Source organism: Sturnira hondurensis, unplaced genomic scaffold (genome assembly GCF_014824575.4).
Source record: "Sturnira hondurensis isolate 20B ecotype Veracruz unplaced genomic scaffold, ASM1482457v3 Scaffold0021354, whole genome shotgun sequence".
Taxonomy (NCBI): Eukaryota; Metazoa; Chordata; class Mammalia; order Chiroptera; family Phyllostomidae; genus Sturnira; species Sturnira hondurensis.
This window is the reverse complement of record NW_028093985.1, coordinates 20,761,070-20,785,980: the sequence shown is the minus strand read 5'-3', so window position 1 is coordinate 20,785,980 and position 24,911 is coordinate 20,761,070. Positions and strand designations below refer to the sequence as shown.

General features: G+C 40.2%; 1 protein-coding gene across 1 annotated transcript in view; it reads left to right on the top strand.

Moving 5' to 3' along the window:
• The window catches only part of LIX1 (limb and CNS expressed 1), a 49,864-nt gene that overhangs the window by 1,306 nt on the left and 23,647 nt on the right, over positions 1-24,911 (top strand). Inside the window, exon 2 of the mRNA XM_037032388.1 lies at positions 15,584-15,747. Coding sequence (XP_036888283.1) covers positions 15,584-15,747 — 164 coding nt within the window. The remainder of the gene's footprint in view (positions 1-15,583; positions 15,748-24,911) is intronic.

The window sequence follows — 24,911 nt, the reverse complement described above, 5'->3', positions numbered from 1 at the left end:
AAAAAGAAATGTCAGGCTGTTTTATTCTATAAATTTTCTTCTTAGAAATTAAATTATAACCAATCTGCCCTCCAAGACATAAAATGAAAGCCTTCTCTTTTCTTTCTTCCTTTTTCTCTCTCTCTCTCTCTCCTTGTCTTCAAGGCTGTGTCAATAGCTATGTTAGAACTAATAAAATCGCTCCCTACCCCAGTCTAGCTGTGAGTCTATTCAGGCTTGGTATGTTTCTGTAAGTGAAAAGGGAAGAAAAGAATATCCGTCTCTTACAATAGCACTGAATTCACTAGTGAAGGGTAAAGAACTCTTGACCTGCTCAGACTTTAAGATAAATTGTATAAGATCCGGGGTCTTATACTGAAGGTTTGGTTAGTGGAAGCAGTAAAAAAAAAGAAATAAATAAAGAGGAAAAATTTTACTGAGTTCATTGTGAATTTAAGAAGTTTAATCTGAAATCATGGCCCACTTTTTAAAATAATTTAATCCCAGAAATTATTTACAGTTTAGCACAGAAAATAAAAGGATTTAAAAAAGCATACAGTATATTATGTTCTCTCATCCAGACCTCCAAAGGAACTCTTTCATATGGAAAAAAAGAGGTGCCCTATTTTATGTATTTCATTCATTAACATAGAACCTAAATTTGATCAGATAGCATTGCCTGCTTACCCTAAAATGGGCAGCTACTCTGCGCCTGTTTGCCCGGCTTAATAGGTATGAACATGAAACGGCTGGTCCTCTTCCTTCAGGTGTTTCTAATCTGAAAAATGTCTGAATGAAAGTAAGCCAAATGGCAAATTTCTGTACCAGGGGTTTTTATAACATCAAAACATCCAACCACTCACCATGCTCATAGAGTAAATGGGAACAGGTTTACTTTCTGGGGCAGGACATCAAAAGTGGGCCTGGGGCTATGCCATGCCTTGGCAGCCTAGCGTGCACGTGCCAGAATTTAGCACATGGGCTCATTTTCTTTGGCACACCTATAAGTCACTGCCACCACACTCCTGTTTTACACAGACTATAAAAAGCTGCCATCTGCTTTGAATGGCAGGTTCTGAGCAGCCTCCTTTCCTCCTAATCACTCCTGGCTCCTCTTCCCCCACCCTGGTCCAGTCTCCTCCTTCCAGCAGAAAAGGACTAAGCACTTAAGCACACCACTGCCAATTGCGTAAGAAAGATTGCTACCTTACTTCCCGGCAAGATGAAAAGCCAACCTAGGAATTTTTAAAACCCAGCACAGTTGAACACTGTAAAAGTGTTTTTCTAAATTTCTCTTCTGTAAATGCAAAGGCAGCTCTTTTTAATTTTTTTAGAAATATATAATACAGGTGATAGGCGATCCTTTTATTAATTTGCTGTCCTCAGTTAGATTTTAATATTTTAAAAAACAAGCAATATGAAATTGAATGTTCTCTTCAAGTGGGTGAGGAAAAGCATCCAGAGTTTTCTGGTCTGAGATCGGTGTGCATGGAGATAATCATGTTCATTCAAGGAACTAAAATTTGAACACATTTCTCAGCCAAGAAGTCCTTCCAAGTCGCATTTTGCATTTCATGAAATCTCTCATTTGTTTTAGACAAGGGGTTCTTATGGCATTGTTGTGATTTGTTTTTTTTATTTTTTTTTCTGGAAAGAAATTGATTTCATGAACAGTTTTCCCCCTCTTCCTTATTTTACATCTCAAATGAAAAATAATGGAAAAACATTTTAAACAAGGTGGACTCTCAATTTGAAGTTTGTTCATTTAAGCTCTCCACTCCCCAGATTCCCCATTTTGTAACGAGTCTCAATAGCACTGGGAGTGTCCATTCCACCAGATGGATCTCTTCACAAAGAAATGGAGGCATAGCTCCCTGACACCTTCCACTCTTGGCTTTGTGCAACGTCAGATTTCTTTTTAGGTGTCATGTGTCACAACCAACGACGAGCCATCTTAAAAGCAGCCCTTGTCGGATCTTTTAAGAGTGTGAGCTTACTATTTGTTTGCCACTGTTGGACAGTTTCTCACACGCTTCCTCAAAGGAAACCACCACATGATTTCTAGGTGGCTGCATGGTCAGAGCCTACTCTGAGTCTTAACTCCTCAAATTACAAGAGCACAGTATGTGTATCTGCCAGATTTGGGCTCTTCCTTCATTCACAGTAATGCTAGGATGTCAGCAACTCATCACATGATTGCAGGCACTGTGCTAGGAACATTTATTCTTCATAGCAAGACAGTAATATGGGTACTATTGCTGTTTATCAGCAAGAAAACTGAGGCTCATGGAGGTTAAGGTGACTTGCCTAAGGTCACACAGCTAGTAAGTGATGGATTCAGGGCTCAAATCTATCTTCCAATTCACCTTTAGCCACTCCTGGACATTACCTCTCAGAGGTGTTCAATGGCCATGTCATAGCCATATCTGTTAGGGAAACAGAGGGGGGATTAAAATGAACTCTTCTGGAAGTGTGGAGGGAACCCAATTAATAGGCATATCTGAACAGGAACGTGACAGACACTGAGAGGAGAGGGGTGTTTTGGGGGAGAGAGAACAGCTTGTCCAAAGGCAGGTTAAGCAATACAAGAGCAATGCACCAGAGCAGGGTGGGGGGACAAGGCTGAGAAGGCAGGTGGGGTTGGCCCGATGTGCAGGCACTAGGGAGCCATTGGCGTTTACCGTGGTCCTAGATTAGCTCTGGAAGTTTATGGCCGTGTGCTGCCTTGGGGAAAAGATTACACCGACAGCCGTCAGGGGTGCACTTCCTGGTACTAAGTTCGGAGACAAGTGCGGCAAGAATCCTCTTGCTCGTTCAGGCAAGATGCGAGGTTTGTACGCATAAACATGTTTACAGAGAGAAACCACATTCACTACCCGAAGGCAAAAAACCAAGACAAACTTTCCCAAACAGATCTGTTAAAAAGCTGTGTGAGTTGTCATTAAAGCCATGGAAATGTGTTGGTTTCTAGCATTGACTTACAAAGCAATGTGTTAGACTTCACCAATATGTCCCCCCAAATTGTACAATGAAAAAGATAAGATGCAGCCTCTATTAAACATTGCACAATTAGAAAAAAATTCTCACAATTTGAGGGGCATTGACTCTTCCATTTGGGGAAACATTTTTCTGCATGAAAGGTTTTATTTATATCAGGTAGGTGAATACTTCAAAAAGTACATTTTTACCCTTTGGAAATATTAGACCAGACTACAGAGCTATGAAAAACACGAATCTGGCTGTATGCTATGTGAAAGAGCAAAAGTCCTCAAGAGTCAAGCATTTTCTCCATTTCATGCTTTTTAGTGTAGCTATCTGAAATCTATCAATTTAATGGTACATTTATGGTTTTTGCATTTCACAGAAAAGAATGGAGTGGGATGGAAGGGATGGAAGTGTGTGTGCACTGAAATCTCTACACGCACCGCGCTGCCCCCCAACACATAAAGTACGCCTGAGAGAATATGGTTAAAAAGCCCTGCACTGCTCACCAGCTCCGATGATTGCATCTTAATTACAACAATTTGAAGTGTGGATGTCTGGTCTATTGAAGTGTACTCAAAGGCTAATTTTACTTCAAAAAAATTTATGCTAAGAGATAATACCAACCATTTTTATTTGAATTCTACAAAGAGAAAAATGCAGATTTCAGTTCAGATATCACTGAGATAAGCACTATCCTCTTTTTTTTTTAGTAAATACACATTTGGCAGAGTTTAAATAGTGAAAGGCTCAGCCCCAGAGGAAAAATTTTCAAACTGGAAAAGAGTGGCTTCTTGAACACTTAATGGCCACATCTGTCCTAATACATTTATTTCTTAATATATAAATAAGATTGAACAAATCAAAATAAAATGTGGTTGACACTCATCCTGTGATCAAATCAGGTGCCTCTCCCTGGCCTGTTGTCTGTTCTCACTGTAGGCCTTTTTTTTTTAAACAATTAAGATTTGTTAGCCTGAACTCAACTTTAACAACTTCTGAAACTCATGTGTTAAGTTACAGTCTATAATAGGATACAGCTGCACAAGAGTGCGTTCCTAAGTTATGAATTTTCTGTTTAAATGATATGGTTTTACTGATTATGTGCCACAGATTGATTTAAGAAATGTAAGACAACTTTAGAAGCCTTTCATAAAAGAATCTTCTTTACTTTATATACTTCATATTGAAGTTTTAACCCCAAAGACTCATTCTTTTCCTCCATGCTCAAATGCTCATGTAAGTTTAGTCTGTCAAGGTAGTTAAAACCATCTTCTTTTAAAATAAAAAGAAATAAGAAGAATCCTATTGAAAGTTTAATACTGATGAAAAAGGCAATTATTACACTCTCTGTAATTCTCTCTATTCTCTCTGGTGTCCATGGAATGCTGCTTGAATTATGGCTTGGCTTTTTCTTTCCGGCTGTGATGATAATCAGTTGATCCCTATTTTGATCTCGTCCTGTCAGGCAGCTGTGGGAACCCATCATTCAGTCACCACTCCTTTGGCACGTAGGGCCTGCGCTAGGTAGTTTATGATTCTCTTATGTGGCTCTGCACTGTGAGTTCCAGCTTCTCTGGCATATTTTTGTCCACACCTGAGTTGGAAATCCCAACGGGGCAAAGCCATAGCTCGCACTGCTATGTAGCCCCCAAGGTGCCTCCCATGTGGCCAAGCACCTAGCAGATAGGAAACTGACCTGTTCTGATTGTCTGATTGCTGGTTGGTTGGGATCCTCTCTTTCAAAAGCGGGGGGTAGGGGGGGGCGTTTTTTCCATTGACAGGTATTCTTCTTTGGGATAAAATAAACTGTACTGAGACCTTCTAAGTCATCATCTGCTGACGCCCTAATGACAGCCTAATTGCATGCAGGGTTAATTTGACAGTCAGATGAGACAGGAGGGAGCATGGAGTAAGAAGGTAAGAAGGGGCTCTGAAACGAACACAGTACCCCAGGCAACACCCATGGAGAGCCACTTCGGGTTGGCCGTGGTGGGACAGCCTGAATCACCCCATACACCATGCTGGTACAGTGACTTAGACGATCAACCCTTACATCCACCCCCAGGACCTACTCAACTGTGAGTCACCAAAGTCGCTGCACCATGCTCTTTGGGGCCAAACTCGGTGCCTTGCATGTAAACCCTCATGAGATAGTTGTGGCAGGGTTTTGGAGAGTTTTCTTATCATGATGTTTCCTGGGAAGATATGTTATACATACACCTCAAGCCACATTTGAAAAATTTGACTATTTTAACTAAATAGAACTGGTCAAGAAAACAACATGGCTTTTTGTTTGTTTGTTTTGATTTTATGCTGGTCACCTAAACTCAACAGTCCTACAAAGTTCCTTAAATACAGGGCATTGTCAGTGCCCAACACAATGTGGAAAGACACATTCCTCCTGATTGGTTAAATAGATTACACCAGGTTTTTATTTTACATAGTTTTTGTGACAGTATGACATCATCTTACCTACAGTGCACATGTTGACCACACACGAAACTCAAGCATGCTGCTTCTGTTTAATTCTGGAATACTTAAAGACTTTTTATTTTAATTTGTCTTTATACAATAATTGCTTCTTGCTCCTTCACAGTCTTTCCCCTATGCCTTTAAAAAGACATCACCTTGTACTTCCAAAGTTATAAAAGTAAGGATTATTTTAATTTCTCCCCACAAAAGTTCAGCAAGCTTAAACTCTACAGATAAAAACCAGACCAAAAAGAAGGATGTACTTCTTGCATATTTTGGAGAATCTCCTGAGAAGCTAACTTTGTAAAACACCAAGAGGGGCATAATTCCTATGAAGAAAGTGTTCAGGGTGGAGGATAGGGACCAGAACAGAAGGAAAAAAAAAAGCAAACGACAGAAGAGACACAATCAGCCTTCCAGCTGCTGTCCAAGTGAGGCACCGACTCTGCAGCGTTACTGACAGAACATTTCTCTGCTGGGAACAAAAGGAGACTCCAAGCTGTCTCAGTCCTGCTGTGAGGCTGTGGCTACCTTTGAAAGAGTGTCTACACAAAAGAAAAAGGGGCCCAAGTTCCCAACGTGTTGTGCCCGACATTCAAGCTGTGTCAGCAAGATTCCATTAGTGTGGTCAAAACTTGGCAAAGCCTGGGGCTGGTCCTGAATGACTGGGCATCTGTAACAATAGCTGGCTCTCTTGGTCAGTGTCCTGGAGTTCACCAAGCCATGTGCACAACACAAAGGTACCACATTTTGCAACCCACTTTGCATCACACTTGAGCTTACCCCCAAATTATGTGGGGGTCCTTGTCTTTTTCGCAACAAAACTAAAAGAAATCACATTGGCAAAAACAAATTTTACATGATTACACTGCAAGCATAGATAATACTAATTAACTCCTCTAAAATATCTTCTGCAAAAACTAATTTAATTGAAGATTATATTAAAACATTAAAGATCATAAATCCACCTGTTTGGAGGTGAAAAAATTAATTTGAAAATATGTTAGTCATTTAGAAATCCTCTTAATGATTAATCTTAAATGGTAGCCCTTTCAAGTCATTTTTAATTGTTTTTGGCAAGGTACATTTTACTCAGCTAGATTTTTTTCTTATGTAAGGCATAAAGAAATGTGTGGTTTTTTTTTTTCCTGATAGGTTTATACCATACTTTCATGATTCCTTTTTGCAGACAAATTATTGTCTTCTGTGCAGGACTTACGTCATGTGATTGAACTGGGCAATGAACAATTTCTACTTTCCTGAAGCATAAGTAGCCATTAAACATTAACTTAAAAATAAGTCACTTTCTATAGTTTTTGCTAAGAGCAAGTCTGTTGCCTTTAACATTCATTAGGAAGTGAAAAATTGGAATAAACATCCCTGTTTCCAGATTTTAAGACATGCACCATTTTATCCATTTAGTTTCTGTCTCTTAAGAAGTTTTGACTTTACTGGTGAATGATATCAAAAGAGCTTTCTCTTTTCTATCTTGAACTCTTCACATATTTTGGAAGTGAATTGAATAGCACGATGTAAACAATTAGAGAATTGTCAGACTCACAGGCTATTTTTAGAATGTTTAATGATACAATTTCCAATCCAGGAATAGTCAGCTTCAAAGATGCAATACACAAGCATAGAAACAAGCCCTTTCACTTCTCCCTTCACCTTCTCTAACACTAGTAACAGCTAACTCTTCAGTGCTCCCTAGGCTGAAGCTCTCTGTTCTGAGCATTCCCATTTTGAGCCTTGGAGCAACCCAGGGATGTACGTACATTTTACAGATACACCTGGGGCAGTTAGGGAGGTAGAAACAGGAAACAAATCCAGGCATTCTGGCTCCAGAGTCCATAATTTTAACTGCTGAGTAATCTACCTGCCTAAAGATAAAAGGTAGAGAGACAGGGTGCAATTTGAATTTTATTGTGTTTGAACCAGTGCCTTCATCTGAGTACCCTTCTATGATACACTCTGTAATCCAGGGGGCATTTACAGCCTCTACCTCTCAGAATTCCCATATGGAAACAGAAGGCACATGTCCCTACTGGCATCTCCACTGTGTCCAACCTGTGAAAATGGCCAGCTCTATATTTTTAGGATAAAAGCCCTCTGAGTGTCCAGTTATCGATTTCCTTCCTGAAGGGACATTGTGCTCTTCCCAGGCTTCTGAGGGAGCACTCTTGCTTGGTTTACCACTTAATCACAGAAATTTTTAGCCCTAGAGATTTTTTGCCCAAGCTCCTCCTGGAGAAACATTCTACTTGGGATAGCCCAGATGCCAAAGACCAACCAACCACACATTCTCTCCAAGAGTCTCGGCCCTTCCTCTTCATGGAAGGACCTGCCACCACGGCCAGCATGACTGTGTGGCAAGGTGCCCCTCGTGGGTAAACCTGAGACACCAGGACAATGGAGTTGATCTTCAGTTATTAAAAGAAGCTAAGTTCCCTCCCCTGTCTCTTGTCATGTCACACCCTTTCCTAATAGCACCCTCTCCTACCTGTCCCTTATGTAACTCCTCAGCCAAGGCACTATTACTGTTATTATTGTTCTTACTCTTTCACCAGATACCACCCCTCACGGCTATGGGAGCACACGTTCCCTCCCTCCTCCCATCCTGGGCTACATCTCACTTCTCTGAGGCTGCTCAGTTTAGGCCCTCCTTTCACACAGACTCTTCTGGGCCTTTTCAGCCCACATTCGTTTATTTGTCTCATTCTATTGACTTCATTATTATGCCATCTTTTTTCAGGCTTTAAATATCACTTTAAAATCATCTCTGCCCTACATTGTAGCACTCTAATATTTCATTCACTAATTCCATTATGGATATATTATTTTTGCAACCCGACTGCAAATCTTCGTGGGCGGAGGTCTGTTTTGAACTTCTTTTTTACTCCATACTACTAACGTCAGTGTCTCCACAAAAACTCCGCCAGATCCACACTGCTGGTTAATTACGGCGTTCTGTTCCACCGGTCCCACGAGCTACTCTCAAATCTTTTCAACAGAGTGTTCCAGGCAGTCAACGTAAAGGGATTAGAGGTGGCACCCCAGGACAAAAAAATACTCACCATCCCCCAGCCAGGGTTTTCCTGCTTACTCTGAAGGTCCAGTCCCAGCTACCAAGTGACTGGCATTCACTTGTCTGCTCTGACCAGGCTTCATCTTTCCACACACACTCCACCATCCGCAGCTGAGAAACCGCTGCCGCCACCATGTCCGTGTTGTGCGGGCACCATGCTGGTTTGTACCTGAAACCGGCCATTCCCAAGGAAGCACTGACCCGCCCATGGGTCATAGTGACCTCACTTACCTTCTGTACGTTAATTCAGTTGCACTCTAAACTGTTTGGCCATGTAGAGTTTTCTTAGATTCCAAGCGGATTCACAACTGCCTCTAGATGAATAGCCCTGTGCTGGATGCCAGGGGGCTACAGAGAACAACGAACCAGAGTCTCTGTCCTCTAGAATCGACCGCCTACTGTGAGTAGAACAACAGAAACTGTACTCTGTAAGAGGAATTGTCACAAGGCGATTTTCCTCTGGCCAGAAGGAAGTCCAGCCAAGCCTGACTCGATCAATTGGGGCTTTGCTGCAGCTGACTAAGGATTTCTGCCAGAATAAGGCACAGGTTGGGTGGTCAGGTGTTACACATTGCTGGATGTCTTTGTTGGCCAGCTGTCTCCTGTGAATGAATACCCCAGTGCTGAAATTTAAAATCAAGAAGAAAGCTTGCAGAAAGAGAAAATGAAAGCATCATTTATGAGAGACCTGCTTGGGGATCTAATTACTGTTCTGAAAACTGTCATGTTCAAATTTCAAAACAGTGAAAAAGAAAATAGCCACACTAATGTCAATAAACTATGTAGCAAATTGTCTTGATGTTGATACACAAAATATTCAACAGTGCTGAGGAGATTTATCCTAGTCAGTTAGGGCTGCTCTAACAAAGTACCATAGGCTGGGTGGCTTAAACACAGAGATTTATTTCTCACAGTTCTTGAGGTGAGGAACTTCAAGACTCCGAAAGGTTTGGTTCTTAGTGAGAGCATTCTTGGCTTACAGATAGCTGTTTTTCTTGCTGTGTGCTCACACGGCTGAAAAAAAAAGCTCTGGTGTCTTATTTTGTTCTTAGAAGGGCACTAACTGGAGTCACAAAAGGGAACTGGATTTTATGCTATCATTCCTAGGATAAAAACATTTTCCTTTGGCGTCCATTGAGACAAAGTAGAGACTTAGAAAAAAACTTGACTGAACTTTCGGATAAATAATGCATGGCCAAAAAAGATGTGTTCCAGTCCATTGCGTCTTGACCCGGAAGGTGAGGGCACCATCAGGCAGACGTGACCTTGAGTTTTGCTCATGCCCCTCTCTCTGCCCAGAAAGCCTGTGTCAAGGCCCTCTCAGTCTTTTGTCATTCTCTCTTGTTTCTCTTGTGGTCTCTTCGATAGACATCTTTCCGTGAAAGAAGGAGCTATATAAAGGGGTGCCTAGTTACAGCCCTCTGTGAGGCACACAGTCCGTGGATATTGATACCATTGCTGTAAACCAGAGCAAAGCGTTGCCTGGAGACTGATCATCAACATACCTGTTTACACGCACACAGACTGCTCACCCAGCATGAGAGTTCTGAGCTGCAAACATGTCATATCGCTTGAATAAAAACCTATTAAACTTTGCTTCTTTTGACTTTGTAAAGAACAAATGTCAGAAAAATGGCCCCTGGGAGCCCTGGCCAGTGTGGCTCAGTTGGTTGGACATTGTCCCGCAAAGCTAACGGTTGCTTGTCCAGTCCTTGGTCAGAGCACATGCCCGGGCTGCAGGCACGTGCAAGGGCAGACAGTGAATGTTTGTCTGCCAACTGATGTTTCTCTCCTTGTCTTTCTTCCTCCCTTCCCCTCTTTCAACTACATACATACATACATACATACATACATACATACATATTTTTAAAAAAGAGAGGAAAATGGCCTCTGGGAAAAGCTAAGTAAAGTAAATCTTACAAAGAGCCTCCTGTGCCTTCCCTACCAACAAATGCAGCACGTGCTCCATACCTCTCGTGATACTTGAATGCTCAACGAACGTTTCTTGTGCTCCCACCATGTTCCAAACATTGTGGGGAAAGTGATGTCACTCTTTTCTGTAGAGCATGGTCTCTGGTAGAGATAGACATACATGAAAACAACTTACAGTCCATCACAATTAGGAAGTGCCTCAGAATAAACAAAGAGCACGGACTACACACTCAGACAGAAGCAGGCTTAAAGTCCCGGGTCTAAAATTTAGTAGCTATGTAATTGTACCCTGAGCATCTTTTATTTCTTATCTATAAGTTGTGGGTGATAAAATCTATTTCTAGGGGCACTGTAATGATTAAATAAGAAAATGCATAGTGCCTGGCATATAATAGGTACACGATAAGGGAGGTGAGAATCAAAACTCCTTCCTACATCAGGGCTTCTCAAACTTTAATGAGCATCAGACTGCCTGAGAATCTTGTTAAAAAGCAGATTCTGGTTCAGTAGGCCTGGTACAGCCAGAGGTCCTGCGTTTCTAACACGTCTCCCAGTGATCACTGTGCTGTTTCTCAGAGAACTGCAGTTTGTATAGTAAGGATTTAGATTTTTTTATTTTGGTTTTATTCCTAAGGAGCTGATGCTGGAGGTGATTCTTTAAAAATGAGTAAGTGCCACCAAGGAAGACAGCAGATAGTGGAAGGAAGGGCATTCCAAGAAGAGGATGGAAATACAGTAACCTAAGAAGCCTAGGAGTGTGAGGGACCTGGCAGGTGACTTTGAGACAGAAATTTGGAATGAGAAAAAGTACCAAGACATAGTGTTTTTGTGCCTTGCCAAGGAGTCCTTTATCTCATAGGTAATGAAGGACTCACAGAAAGATTTCAGAAGCTGTGAGTGATGATGGACTACAAGATTCAGAGAGGTTACCCAGGAAACAACTGGAGGGCGGGGTGGGAGGATGCCTGGAGTCGGGAGGGCGCTGTGGTGTGTACCTGCTGAGACAGGAGCCAATGCAGCAAAGGCAGGTAAACTGGGAAGAAGTGGTGCCTATGAAGGACATCAGGGTAAGGAACTGGCACATCGTGGGCACTTATTAAATATAGAAAAGGAAATTAAGGTTTCTGCCAGGATTCTTAATTATTGATTTAGGTGACTGGGAGAAGGATCACATCACTTTCTAAGTAATTTGGGAGAAAGAGAAGAGTTTTTTGGCAAGAAATTGAGCTGGGTTTAGGAATATGTTTAATTTGTGAGATATCCAAATGAAAGCATTTACTAACACACTTGGAGTTACAAGAGAATGTTTGGGAACCGTCATTGTATTTTATGGTAGGCAGAGTCATGGAGATAGGTTTTGTCGTAGAAGGAGAACATTAGAGAGGAGCAAAAAAAAAAAACAATGACAAGATTCTCATGCAAATCAAAATGAGAGGTGGGCAAAAGGAGAGACAGACACCCACAGAGAGATGGAAAAGAAATGACTAGAGATGGAGAAGCAGATCAGGAAGACTACTGGTAGAAAAGCCTAGGGGTCTGAGGGTTTCCAGAAGGAATTAATCAGTTGTATCAAATGCAGTTAGAAGTCATTTAAAGAAGAATTGAAAATCAGGAACTGGTAATACTTGCCATAGTAATTTCAGTGGAATAATGTAGCAGGGTGTCCAGCCCACGGCCCAGGGGCTGCATGCAGCCCAGGATGGCTATGAATGCAGCCCAGTGCAAAATCGTACATTTACTAAAAACATTTTTTTTGCTCATCAGTTTTCATTACTGTTTGTGTATTTAATGTGTGGCCCAAGACAACTCTTCTTCTTCCAGTGGGGCCCAGAGACACCAAAAAGTTGGACACACCTGACAGAGATAAGCCTTATATTAGGCTAAAAATGAATGGAAGATAAGGAAACAGGGGCTGTGATATAGAATATTCTTTCTAGCAACTTGGCTATAATGGGGAAATTTTTAATAACTAGCAGCCAGAAATAGTTTCAATATTATATTTCATTTAACTGATTGATTAATTGATTCATTCATTCATTGATTCACCCATCTATCATCTGGAGCATATGTATGGCAGTCAAGTAGTGTGTAAAGAGAAAACATCTGAAAAATAGGAGGTCAAGAGAATAGGTCATATAACAATCCCCAGGAGAAACAACACAAATTCATTTGAGCCTGGAGGAATTAAGGTGGAACTGGGCACTTGTGCAGATGAGTCACTCTAGGTGTAGGATTGGATGTCACGCTCAGTAGCCCAAGTTTGCCCTGTAACGTAGAGGCAGGATCGTTGCTGAGCACTGACGGTACAACTGCAGCTAGAGACTACCCTGTGTGGGGAGGCCTGTCCTCAAACGTGCATGGTTTTCTTCAGCAATACTTGACCCACTGCTTGCATTTTCTTTGATATTGTCTGTGAACCTTGTTGTTGCTACTTCAAAAAAGAATCGAGGAACATGTTTTTCATAAATACTGTATCCTCTGATATACCGACCTTTGGAATTCCAAATAGCAAGCTGGACTTCTTCCCTCTGCACTCCATTCATCTGGTTTTCTAGTCGTCAAGAGGAGATAGAAATAGGAAGATGGATTGTGTGTGTGCATGGACATATGTTGCACTCTTTAGAAGCGATGACATACATAGGACCATCAAAGAAGTCTTCCAAGGTTGCAGAATAAAAAAAATATGAAATCTGCTACTTTTATTCATGCAGAAATTTTACTTACTACATACCTTCAAGCTCTTTAATCCACAGGGCTTAATGTGCCAGACTTCTTATATTCATTTTACTCAAATAATCATGAGCCTTCAACCGCTTACTGTAGCTCTCAGCTGAACATCATTCAACAATGAATTTACTTAAAGTAGCAGCTAATGTGCTTTGTTGACTCTCAGAGCAACAAGCCACTGGCTTGAGTTTTCGGCTTCAATGTTTAAGACACCTCTGCTGAATTCTGAAGGTCAATGCAAGTAGGAACAAAAATTGACCAACTCAAAATTCTTGTTTTCTTGGAAATAGGAGGGAAGGGGGGTAGAAGCAGAAATGCAGTTTAGAAAATAAAAATTCTAATTCTATTTTGAGTTACATGAACTAGTAGAAAATATTATTTTGAATATGTGTGAATGAATGAGAAAGCTCCACAATGGCCACTTGCACTTTGACCATTTCAGCATGTATTTCATTGGTTAACTCAGTTATCCCCTCTGATGGCCTTATGCTTTCCTGATTTCTTTGCAAGCGACTTCTTAAAAACTAAACACTGCATTTTGTCTCAATAAAGCTGGGAAGAAAAAGGAAAAGAATAAAAAACACTAAGCACTGCAATTTTTAAGTATGCACAGGATTTTAACTCTTTAGGTATCTTGATAATTTGCCTGAACTACATACACACTGTGAAGCTGATTGGTGGTGACCGAGGGAATGAAGCAAAGGAGCGGGTGCTTTAAGAAACATTTTGACCTGGAGGCTAAAAGACCTCCTGGTGGTACAAGGTTTTGCCTCCAGGTCAAACTCTGTGACTCTCCTGACTCTCTGAAAAATACCAATGCCCAGCATTTTGAAGCACATCCAGGAATGTATCCCAGAGAATGTCAAAGGATATAGACACTATGATACACAAAGAACACTTGAAAGTACAAACATTATTTAATCTAGAACTTGAGAAAAAATATGAAAGTTGTTTGATTTAGTATGTTTTCATATGCAAATGAGAGATACCAGTTCAAACTGGTTAAAGGAATAATCAGATGGGTTGGCTCAGAAGCTCAAACTCTGCCATCAGAACTTAGTCTTTCTTTCTCCATGTCTTAGTTCTACCCTTCTCCTTGCTGGCTTTCTCATCAGTGCATTTCCTTCTGCTTGGGTAGCCCCACACTTAGCTCCTATCTTGCCACCCCCGACCCCATCCAGCATCCCTAGTGAAAAAGGAGAATCTAGACCTCCAATATTTTCAACAAAATTCCTGGACTGAGCTGGCTCTAAATGGCTTGGCTTTGGTGAAAATCCCACCCTCAGCCTTGGGAAGACTGAGGTAGTGGTTGAAGGAAGGGTAGTTCTTTAAGAAAAATCTCTGTGATATTTCCATAAGGAGGGGAGGGAAGCAAACAAATGACAGGCAGGCAAAAACAACAGATGTCCTACCCTGCTTTTATGTTATGTGGTAGGCTGTCTTGTAGATAAGGGGATAAGCTTCTCTGAGGCCCCTCAAATTGGAAGGAGAGCACTTACACAAAGCTTACAGGAAAGCAGATTTCGGCTCACTCCAAAAAAGGACCTTTTCACAGTCAGAACCATTAGCAGTTGAGATAGGCTGCCTCCAGATGTGCCCAGTGCCAGTCCTCCCACATGCAGGTACAGGCCAGATGGGCATTTGTCAGTACTGCTGATCAGGGAATTCCTGCATTAGGCAGAGCTTTGCCTGCATGACCTATAAGTTCTACAATTCTATTATCCTTGTTAATTTCCACAATTCAATTTGCAGTACAGGATAAACAAACCAACCTAATTTGATCTGGAAATTCTGCAGGCTATCACAGGTCATTTAATCTAAAACATATGGCTATAGCCATTACTATGTTTTCTGAAGTCATCTCACAGACGTGGTTCTTAACAAGGTCTCCATGTTATTAGTTTCACTTATGGCTTTTTCCAGCCTCCTGCTTATTACACAATTGCCTTTCATTCTTAAGACTGGGGTAGAAAGAAGCATGAAAGAGTTTTCTTCTTTGTGCCTTTTTCCTCTTAAACCTTATCATAGGTGAATCCAAATTAAAATTACATTGCTTACATCTTTCTTTGAAATTGGCTTCCACTTTGCAGGTTTAAGAATCTACGAGAAATGGAAGCAGGATCTGTCCAGGGATCTGGACAAAATTTATTAAGGCAAATTTCAAAGAAGAATGAGTGAGATTTTTTACTTTGATAAAATTAATTTATATAATAAATTTAATATACTACAGTGTTGCCAGAATTAGGGTACCAAACCACCTGTGCTGTACTCATGAAGGAATAAATACATTTGTGTTAAGTAGTATTTGCTTCTTTCAAAACTGAAAGCATCCCTCAAATCAAATTTTGTTTTGCTACGGTCTGTCCATTCTTAATGACCGTTTATGTTTCTCATCTTTTCCAGTGAATGTGGTGTCGATGTTACAAGAATTTTGGGAAAGCAAGCAGCAACAGAGGGCTGCGTTCTCGAGTGAAGGTGTGGTGGTGTATGAGTCCCTTCCATCTCCTGGGCCCCCCTTTGTCAGTTATGTGACCCTTCCAGGGGGAAGCTGTTTTGGCAACTTTCAGGTAAGAAGCAACCATAAACTGGTTAATGAAAGTTAATTGGGTTAAAATAGAGTAAGCCCTTTTCTAAAATGGTAATATTATAGGGTTTTTTGTTTGCAATGAAAAAAGTTGTGTCATATTCCATTATATATACAGGAAAATTGGTCAAATGATTCCGTTTTTAAAAATAGAAGTATTGCATTTTATATTGGTGTACCCTATGATAATTCTTTATGGAAAGTCAATTTTATAGCATTTTATTGGCCTGATAGTTGCTGCCTTTTCTCTCAAAATATTTTGGAATATACCTGGAATAACAAAGGAACTTTGGCAAAGTCCTTCCATCATGGCCCTTCCAGCAGGAGAAAGTTTCCATTGCCACAAATTCTGTGATCAAGGACTGATCAGTCTAATACATACCAAAGCATGACCAACAGCAAAGATTATGATTTACGGGGCTGGGTTCAGGCACTTGTGCTAAGCCCAAGTTCTTTCTCTGAGTAACTGTTTACCCTTGGGAAATCGATTTAACTTCTTGATCTCCTCAACTGTGAGATGAGGAATAACACCCATGGGCTTGGTCAGGAGTCATGAGAGCCCTGGCTGGTGTGGCTCAGTGGATTGAGCACGAGCCTGTGAACCAAAGGGTCACCTAATCGAATCCCAGTCAGGGCATATACCTGGGTTTCAGGCCAGGTCCCCAGTAGGGGAGAGGCAACCACACATTGATGTTTCTCTCCCTCTCTTTCTTCCTCCCTTCCCTTCTCTTTAAAAATAAATAAATAAAATCTTTAAGAAAAAGAAGTCATAAGATACACATGAAATGTGTTTACTTACAATAGGTATTCCAACTATTGTTTGATAATTATTATGAAGACTTCCAGTTGGTTAAGTCTTTATTATGTTTATGGTGGGTGACGATTCATTTCTATTGTGCATCTACTCACACAAAAACAGTGGCCTCCATTAACCATCAACCTCTGGTTACCCAGTCGAACAAATACTCATTGAGTGAATAGGAAATATCAAGCATTGGGCCAAGTGATGAGTATGTAATTCACACCTTTAGGAAATGAATGTACAGAAATATTACAATAATTACATATAATTATATTTAAGGGTCACTGAAGGCATAAAGGAAGGAATTTCTTAGTTTACCAGTCACCTCTATAAGTGTTTTTTCAGTACAGTAAACCATCCCTCAATTTTCAACAACTGGAAAAAAATTTCTTGTTTACAGTTTATGGACAATGTGAAGTTTCCCTCTTACCTTTGACAACTAGGAAGCTCAGGGTCAAATTTTCAGTGTGTCTCTTTGTAGTGTAAGTCTACAGAACTTGATGTCATGTAATACTGTGTTGGTCAAAAAGTTCATATGTTTTTTTTCTGTAAAATAAAAGATACAATAACTTTATTGATTCAGCTATTTTGAGTATGTTGGCTATCTCCCATGTGGTATAACATTGATTGTTCTCAACTAATGTCTTGATTTGATTGCTATCAATTTCAACTGGACTACCAGACCATGGAGAATCACCCAGCAAGAAATCCACAGCACATAACGTCACAAACCACTTTTGACACATTCGATCTGTTATAGCACCCTCTCCATACACTGTACAAATCTTTTTAGTGTGTTTCAGTTGCATTTTGAGCTTTCTTGAAATAATAAAACATAATGTTGTATACATTCTTCCATCTTCAATATTAAAATGGCTACACAAAACTTACCAATTTTGGTAAGTTTTTTAAGTGCACATTAATATGACAGCTGTCATACTACAATCTAACAAAATTGCTTCAAATAAAGTTAAAGGCAGCTAAGGGCTACTAGAGCCATGTTACTGAAAAGACCAAATGCATTTTTTGGCCAACCCAGTATTTATATTTCTCCTTTAGTCCCCTTTTTAACTTAGTATGTTTCACTCATTTATGTTATCCTATTACCATTGTATCTGTTTTGTGAATGAGAGGAGGGTATAGTTTAATACATGGACCCACAGACCTATGTCTGCCTAAGGCAAGTCAAAGAAGGATTCGCAAGGTGACACGTACAGTTGAGGGTGTCTTTGCCAGTCAGTGGAGGAGGATGACATTCTCAGCATAGAAGACAGTGTGTGCCAAGGCATGGAGAAGAGAAACTCCCAAGCACTTGCAGAATTTTGGGAGCCTATGCGTGTGGGGCAGGGAAGTAGTGGGAGATGATGGCCAAGCACCCACATCAAACCACTGGGATCTTCATGCTTTGCAAAGGACAGCAGGTTTTATTCTATATAAAATCAGCACCCCACCGACAGGATTCGGAGAAGGAGAGTGATATATTCCAATGTGCTTCAGAAAGCTTACTCTGGCAGTAGTGCAGGGTAATTTTAAGGATAATTTTAAAACTGTTTTCAAAACTTTTGACCCATCAGTCAGCATAGTCCTGCCTTTGTCTGCACTGAGCAATGGTCACCAGTGGATCTTGACCTCTGAGTAATGAAAGCAAGTTGCCTAAGGAGGATGATTGAAAGTGGGTCTAGAAGCCTCAGAACAGAGCTTGATATAACCTCAGACACTTAGATGAGAATGATAGGCAGGGGAGGGGGAAGAAAGGCAGCACTGAGGAAGGGAATCCCTAATCCATGTGAACCTGTCCACTCACACAGAGCTCCCATCAGACTTCCTCTTTCAGGGGAGACCTCCTAGGGAAACAGACCTGCTCAGCCACAGAGTCTTGACAGCCACCTAAATGAATGTACTTCTCTGTCTATGAATATCAGTGGACTAAAAATGGCCAAATGTTTCAGGAAACCCAAAAGCAAAAGAGAGAAGTTCAAGGCAAGCAAACAAAAGAATAGAAATAATTCAAGTAGCAAAAGAAATAAGAGAGTATTTATCACTCAAATATCTATGATATCAGGAGTAAGCAAGGAACAGGAAATTTAAAATATGATTTCCAAATTAAAAAAGATAAATAAATAAGCAGTAAATAGACAGGTGGACATAAATCACAGCCAGATTAGTAAAGGAGCCCTGACTAGTGTGACTCAATTGTTTAAGCATCCATTGTCCCACAAAGCAAAAGCCTGCCAGTTCAATTCAAAGTCAGGGCACATGCCTGGGTAGCAAGTTTGATTCCTGGTCCCGGGTCAGGCAAGATGCAGCCATCAATGTTTCTTTCTCATGTTGATATTTCTCTCCTTCTCTTTCCCCCTGCCTTCCTCTCTCTCTAAAAATAAATATATGAATAGAATCCTTTTAAAAATCGTGAAGGATAACAAAGTAAAAAAATAAACACTAATGTAAGTGTTCTATCACTTAGAGAGCACAGGACAAAGAAATGGAAAACAATAGCACAGAAGACATGGGGGTAAATCTTGGAGACAAACACTAATTTAATAACAGTTCTAGAAAGAGACAAAGGAAATAAATAATGGAAGTAATTTTCCCTGAGTTAAAGAAAAGCACAACTTTTTACATTGAAATGACCCACCGAATTCAAGCAGGATAATGACAGAAGAATCACTCGGCTCCGCGGCCGTGTAGAATCAGGGATGGCACTCTGCTTGAAAGACAGGTCAAGGGGCTCTTTTTGATCTGGCATTTGTCCATTGATCTCAGTGTTTGTTCCTTCACATACATTTGATGTATACCTGTATGTGGGGTAGCTTGGGGGAATTGATGAAGTAAGGCAAAAACTGAGAATCAAATCAATGAAACCCAAAACCACTTATTTGAAAAAATAAATAAGGGAGACACATCTTTTTGGCGTTTCTGAGTAAGAATAAAACGGACAAATATACTACGGAAGCGTGAGAAAGAGGATGAAATTATAGGAATGTGATATTGAGATGCTGCACTAATGATTATACTCACCTTTTTAAAACATGAAAACTTAGATGATATTGATTATTTCCTGGGAATTCTCTGTATTATCTTTCAAACTCTTCTGTAAGTCAAGATGTACTGTATTTTGCCCTATATATGGCACACCCACATTTTTGGCCCACCTTTCAGGAAAAAAATATTTTGCTTTCATTTTTAATTTAATTGTTTACTTTATATTTAGAAACAAAACCCATTACCATATTCCAGGATATTATTTTACATACAGATATTGTTATTGCTTACACTTTTAATGCATAAGCATAAGAATTAACAACATTTATATAGATAGAGAATTAGTACTACCCAGGTATAGTGCACATCCTTATTTTCCTTAAGAAATTTGGGCAAAAAAGCACACATTATCCATGCCAAATACAGGTATCTCAAAATAAAAAGTTTTTTTTTAAGGTCTAAAGGGCTCCTTATTACCTTCTTATCATAGTCTAAATTTCTTATTCTGTCAATAAGGACTCTACAATGGCCCTAACATGCCCTTCCAGCTTTATCTCCCCGAATTTCTCTTCCGACACTCAGTGACTCATCCTCACTGTTCCTCTTTCTTGCAGTGACCTCTTCCAGCCACTCACACACACACACTGTAACCTCCTAATGAAGGGCAGCTGCCGGCTTCGCTCCACGTCTAAACCTTGCCCATCTCCCAGGACCCCACTCACTCTCCACGTCACACTCTCCATGAATCCCCCGAATTCCCTGCTAGATTTCTCAACTTCTGATTTCCCCAGGCAGTTATCTCAGTTTCTCTTCTAATTTTGCTCTTTTTTCCCTTTTACCTTATGCTACAGGTACTTATGTAAATGTTCTGTCTCTGTAATGAAATGTAAGTGCCTCAGGGAGAGGTTCTGCATTCTTATATTGCTAGGACTTTAAGCTAGGACTATATTGCTTCGTATGTAGAAAGTGCCTAATAAATTTTATTGAGTGACTTGCTAAGTGAATGAATGAAAAATCCCAAGAATCAATGAGGTTTATATTTGTCCAATTTTGTGTATAATCATTATTGGTTGATATATAAAATAGCATACACTATTATATGCAGTATAATATATGAACTAAGATATTTCACCTAACTGCAAGACAGTGGGCTGAGAAGAAAAAGTCAGTAACACTACCATTAGCTCATCTTATTATGTTCATATCTATGGCTAAAGTTTCAGAAGTAGATTAATTTGGAAGTACTGATGTTAAAAACCTTCTAATTCTCCATTTAATGTATACATTAGTAACTTTTCTCTACCCTACACCATAACCATGAATAACCAAGATTTGGCCATACTTCTACCCAAGTATGCATTAAATCTGTTCATATGTAAAAAAGCACACATTATAACCTATCTAGAATATAATGCATTTGACAGATCAGTGAATGATTCTACAGGATATAAGGCTAAGAAATTATAATGTTTTTGTTTTTGCTACCTTGAGAACTGTGAATTTCCCAATTGTCTTATAAATTTCTACCCCAAATGAGAGGACTTCCCTTAGGAAGTACATTGAACATCCTCTTTGTGGTCTTTAAAAAATAGAAAACAAAATGAAGAAAAAACAACTTTTCAGCATGGAGGAGTCTTGGTGATCTCTCTGATCATCTCAGGGTCTCCTTTTCCTTATGTTTAAATCATCATATTTTAAGGTTCTCTGGAGGATTGTTAACATCCTTGCTTTAAAAGATCCAGAATTTCCTGAGTCAAATATGTTTTGAAAATGTGTTTGGGTGATTGGCTGTCAAATCTGGCTCTTTAACCCATTTGGCCTTCCAAAATATGATTTGAGAAAAGAAAACCAGGAAGGAAAATAAAGAAAGAAAGAAAATTTCCCCTAAAGCAATGTCCTTGAACTTTTTTTGTCAGTTCAGAAACCACCTTAAATGCTATTTTCACCATATAACATTTCATCATGTTTTTGCCAGCAGTTGGCCTGTGAGAGCCTACATGTTCATTCCTGCGATGCCTTTCACGTAATCAAATGTCACCCTTGTGCACTGCAAATCATTTCATGATGGATTATTAATGCCAAGACCATGTGCTGAGACATGGAGAACCCATTATGCCAGCAGTAGCCTTCTCACTGAGGCATGGACGTCACTTCCAATGGTGCCAAGTAATTGAAAATATTTGAAGTGTAGTGTGGGACTGGGTTGCAGGATTAATCCCTCTGGTTTCACGAAAGCTGTAAGAGATTATGCTCATTCATTCTTGAAAAGAGTGGCATTCAGACCGCGCTTTAGTTATCTGATTAATCAAAGGAAAGCAGTCAAAAGGCTCTGATGGACACGAACCTCTGGTTGAGGCGAAGAGACCTCCTACTGAAGTAAGTAGGAAGCTGTGTCCAAGAAGGCTAATTAGAGGATCTTCAGTTAGGCTTGACACCACAACCCCCCAAAATACAGAGAGCCAGAGGGGAAAGAAAGCAGCCATAATCCTGTCTTTAACCCACTCCTTCATCCACTCCTATAGTAGAGGAGAAGAGAAGTGAAACTAGGATACACTTTTAATTTCTAAATGATGAATACAATGATCTATTGATACAAAATTATTTTTTAAGAAAGTTATATTGAAATTCATTGATACGTACAGTGTCTTTTATAAAAAGAAACCATCTTTTAATATTATAGGCATTAAGTAGGAATTCACGCATTTTGGATTATTTTTTATGCCATTTTTATCTAGGCAGTTAATCCTTCCCTAGCCACCTATCATGACCATGAAAACTGGCAGCAATTCCCATTTGCTACAACTTGAGCCACACAAGGGCCATCAGACCCACCTCCGGCTCCCTCTTGACAAACTCGGAAGGAAAGCTGCTCTTTATTTCAGCAGCTGTTTTTGTTTCCAAATCCAAAAGGGGAACTTAATTGAGTGTTTTATCTGATTTTACATTTTGATTAAAAGGTTTGTGATTCAAGTTTTATTTTCAAGCCAGTGACGTGGTCTTCCATATAGTCTGCTAGAGTGATTTGGATTCATGAATTTTATTCTTTTGGGGAATAAAAAGCAGAAATTCCTTTGGGTATAGTACTAGACCATGCAATTATTTATGTGCATGAGTTATCATTGAACAAAGAATGTATCCCCTGGCTAAACCACTGATGTGCTAGCTCAATTTATTTGAAGTGTAGGACATATTCATTGGGGTATCATATCTTTTTCACAAGCATTTTGTTGTTGTTAAAATTGCTTCACGATAATAAACATAGGTGTTAAACACTGGGTTCAGGTACTTAAGCTATTTGTATAAGGCCAGGCACCACACAAAACTGAGATACGTAGTATTTCCACAGGCAAGCTGCTGATTGGCTTTTTGCTGGTGTTGCGTAACAGGATTACACGGCTAGGAGACGTGGCGTGGAACACTTGCAGTAGATGAGGTCCTTCCAAAGCTCTGTGTCTAAAGGGCCTTTCATTTTTGTGCCACTTAGTTTACAAACCAAAGCCTTTGCCTGCAAAGGTACCTAGAAAAACTATTTTTTGAACACAAATACTGGCTAAAAGAAAGATGGGGTGCTTAATTTTGTTTTGTTTTAGTTACTTAACACTATAAGCTCACTTCACCTATATTAACAGATATAAAACACATATTTTATACTTTCATGTATTGAATGATTCTTCCCAAATTCCAGGAAATAAAAGTATATTTAAATCGCAACAAAGTAAATTTATAAAATTAAGTTCTTCCCAGGTGACTTGACTTAATGGAATTGTAATGCTCCCTTTTTACCTCTTATTAAATAAAGCCTAGTCTTCACATTCCATGCCTCAAACAGGGAGTCAGTTTCGGCCATAGAACTGAGACTGTCGCCCCTCACTAATGCTGTTTGTTTATTTATTTATTTACTTACTTACTGATGCTGTTTTAATGCCCGGTGTGTCTATTTGGAATCAGCCGTGACCTCTTTCATCTCTGTCTCTAGAGTTGTATACTCGACTGAGATCCACAGCATGCTATATGCAATGTAACTTCTAAAGGAAGTATTTCTTGGTAGAAATCTCCACAGGAAAGCATCCCGTGTTGTAACTAATGAGACCCAAATTTAGGAAGATTAGTTACAACCCCTTTCCGCCGGAAGTCACGCATCAGCTGATGATCAAACTGCAAAGCCTTGCCCGTGAGACTGGGAGCGCATGCGCTCTTAGTGAGACCGAATACTATTTGCCCAGTGCTTCAACCTGTGTCTTTCTTTCCAAACAACATGAATAAAGGTGCTTGGCCTCCAAATAGAAGAGCAGAGTGTAGTGAAAGAAACACTGGGGAAAGGCCTCCATGGTAAACAAAAGCTTGGGTCTTACCCCACAGGAGCCTCCCAGCCCCGAGCTGATGAGCTTTAGGAAGATGCTCACCATCTCAGAGTTGCTGAGTGAGGAGGAGAGGCTGACTCCATCCTTCCCCAACCCCCCTTCATCCCGCTCAAGTGCAATCAGAGCCAAGTCCCTTTACATCAAAGCAACTATAAAAATAAACCCAAACTTTGAGCCCTGATCAATTCATCTTGTCTTCACCTTACCTCGAAAAAAGAAAAGGAAGAAGAGAAAAAAGGGAAAAGAAAAAACCTCAAGGAGCAAAACACAACATGGTTTTGTAATAGTTACCAGGGACCTGGGTCTAGGTATGTGTGTGGAATAGCATTTGCGGCAGAGGTAAATGAGGAGGAGGCCAGGTGGTTTATATTATAAAAATAACATTCTGACCCACCATGTGCATGAAACGTTTCTTTCACTTGACAGGAACTGGTGAGTTTTCTCTGAAAATTGGACTCCCAGACCATTCCCCTCCCCCATACCTAGCCAAGACCCCCATTCCCAGCACACACAGAGCTCCAAATTGTTCCCAACATACTTGCAGCCAGCCTGACCTATGGAGAGAGAGACATGGTATTAACTTGGGTGACTGGGTTTCAACCATTGCCCTTTTTCACATCACCATCTGGAAGGGGAAAAAATGTTAATGTATCCGCAATTAGATAAATTGGAACACATGTAAATGTTCATGCTTAAACCAGGGCAGTCAAGGTCTTAAAGAACTGAAAGGGGGACAATTAGCAGCAGGGCCTGGTTTCATGGCGTTCTTTGTGCTGATGGCTTGCTGTCAGGATGGAACTGAGGTGTTGGTGACACTGACCAGAGCTGGCAGGCCATACACACAAATTCTGCGAGTCAAGTCACTTGTTGAGATTTAGACTCCAAGTCACAAAGGCAAAATGTTCCCCACCGCCTGAATGAAGACTTCACAGACTAAAGGATTTGGGCCAGAATTCTCACAGAGTCAGTTTATTTGGTTTCACCACCTGAGAAGTCCCAGCT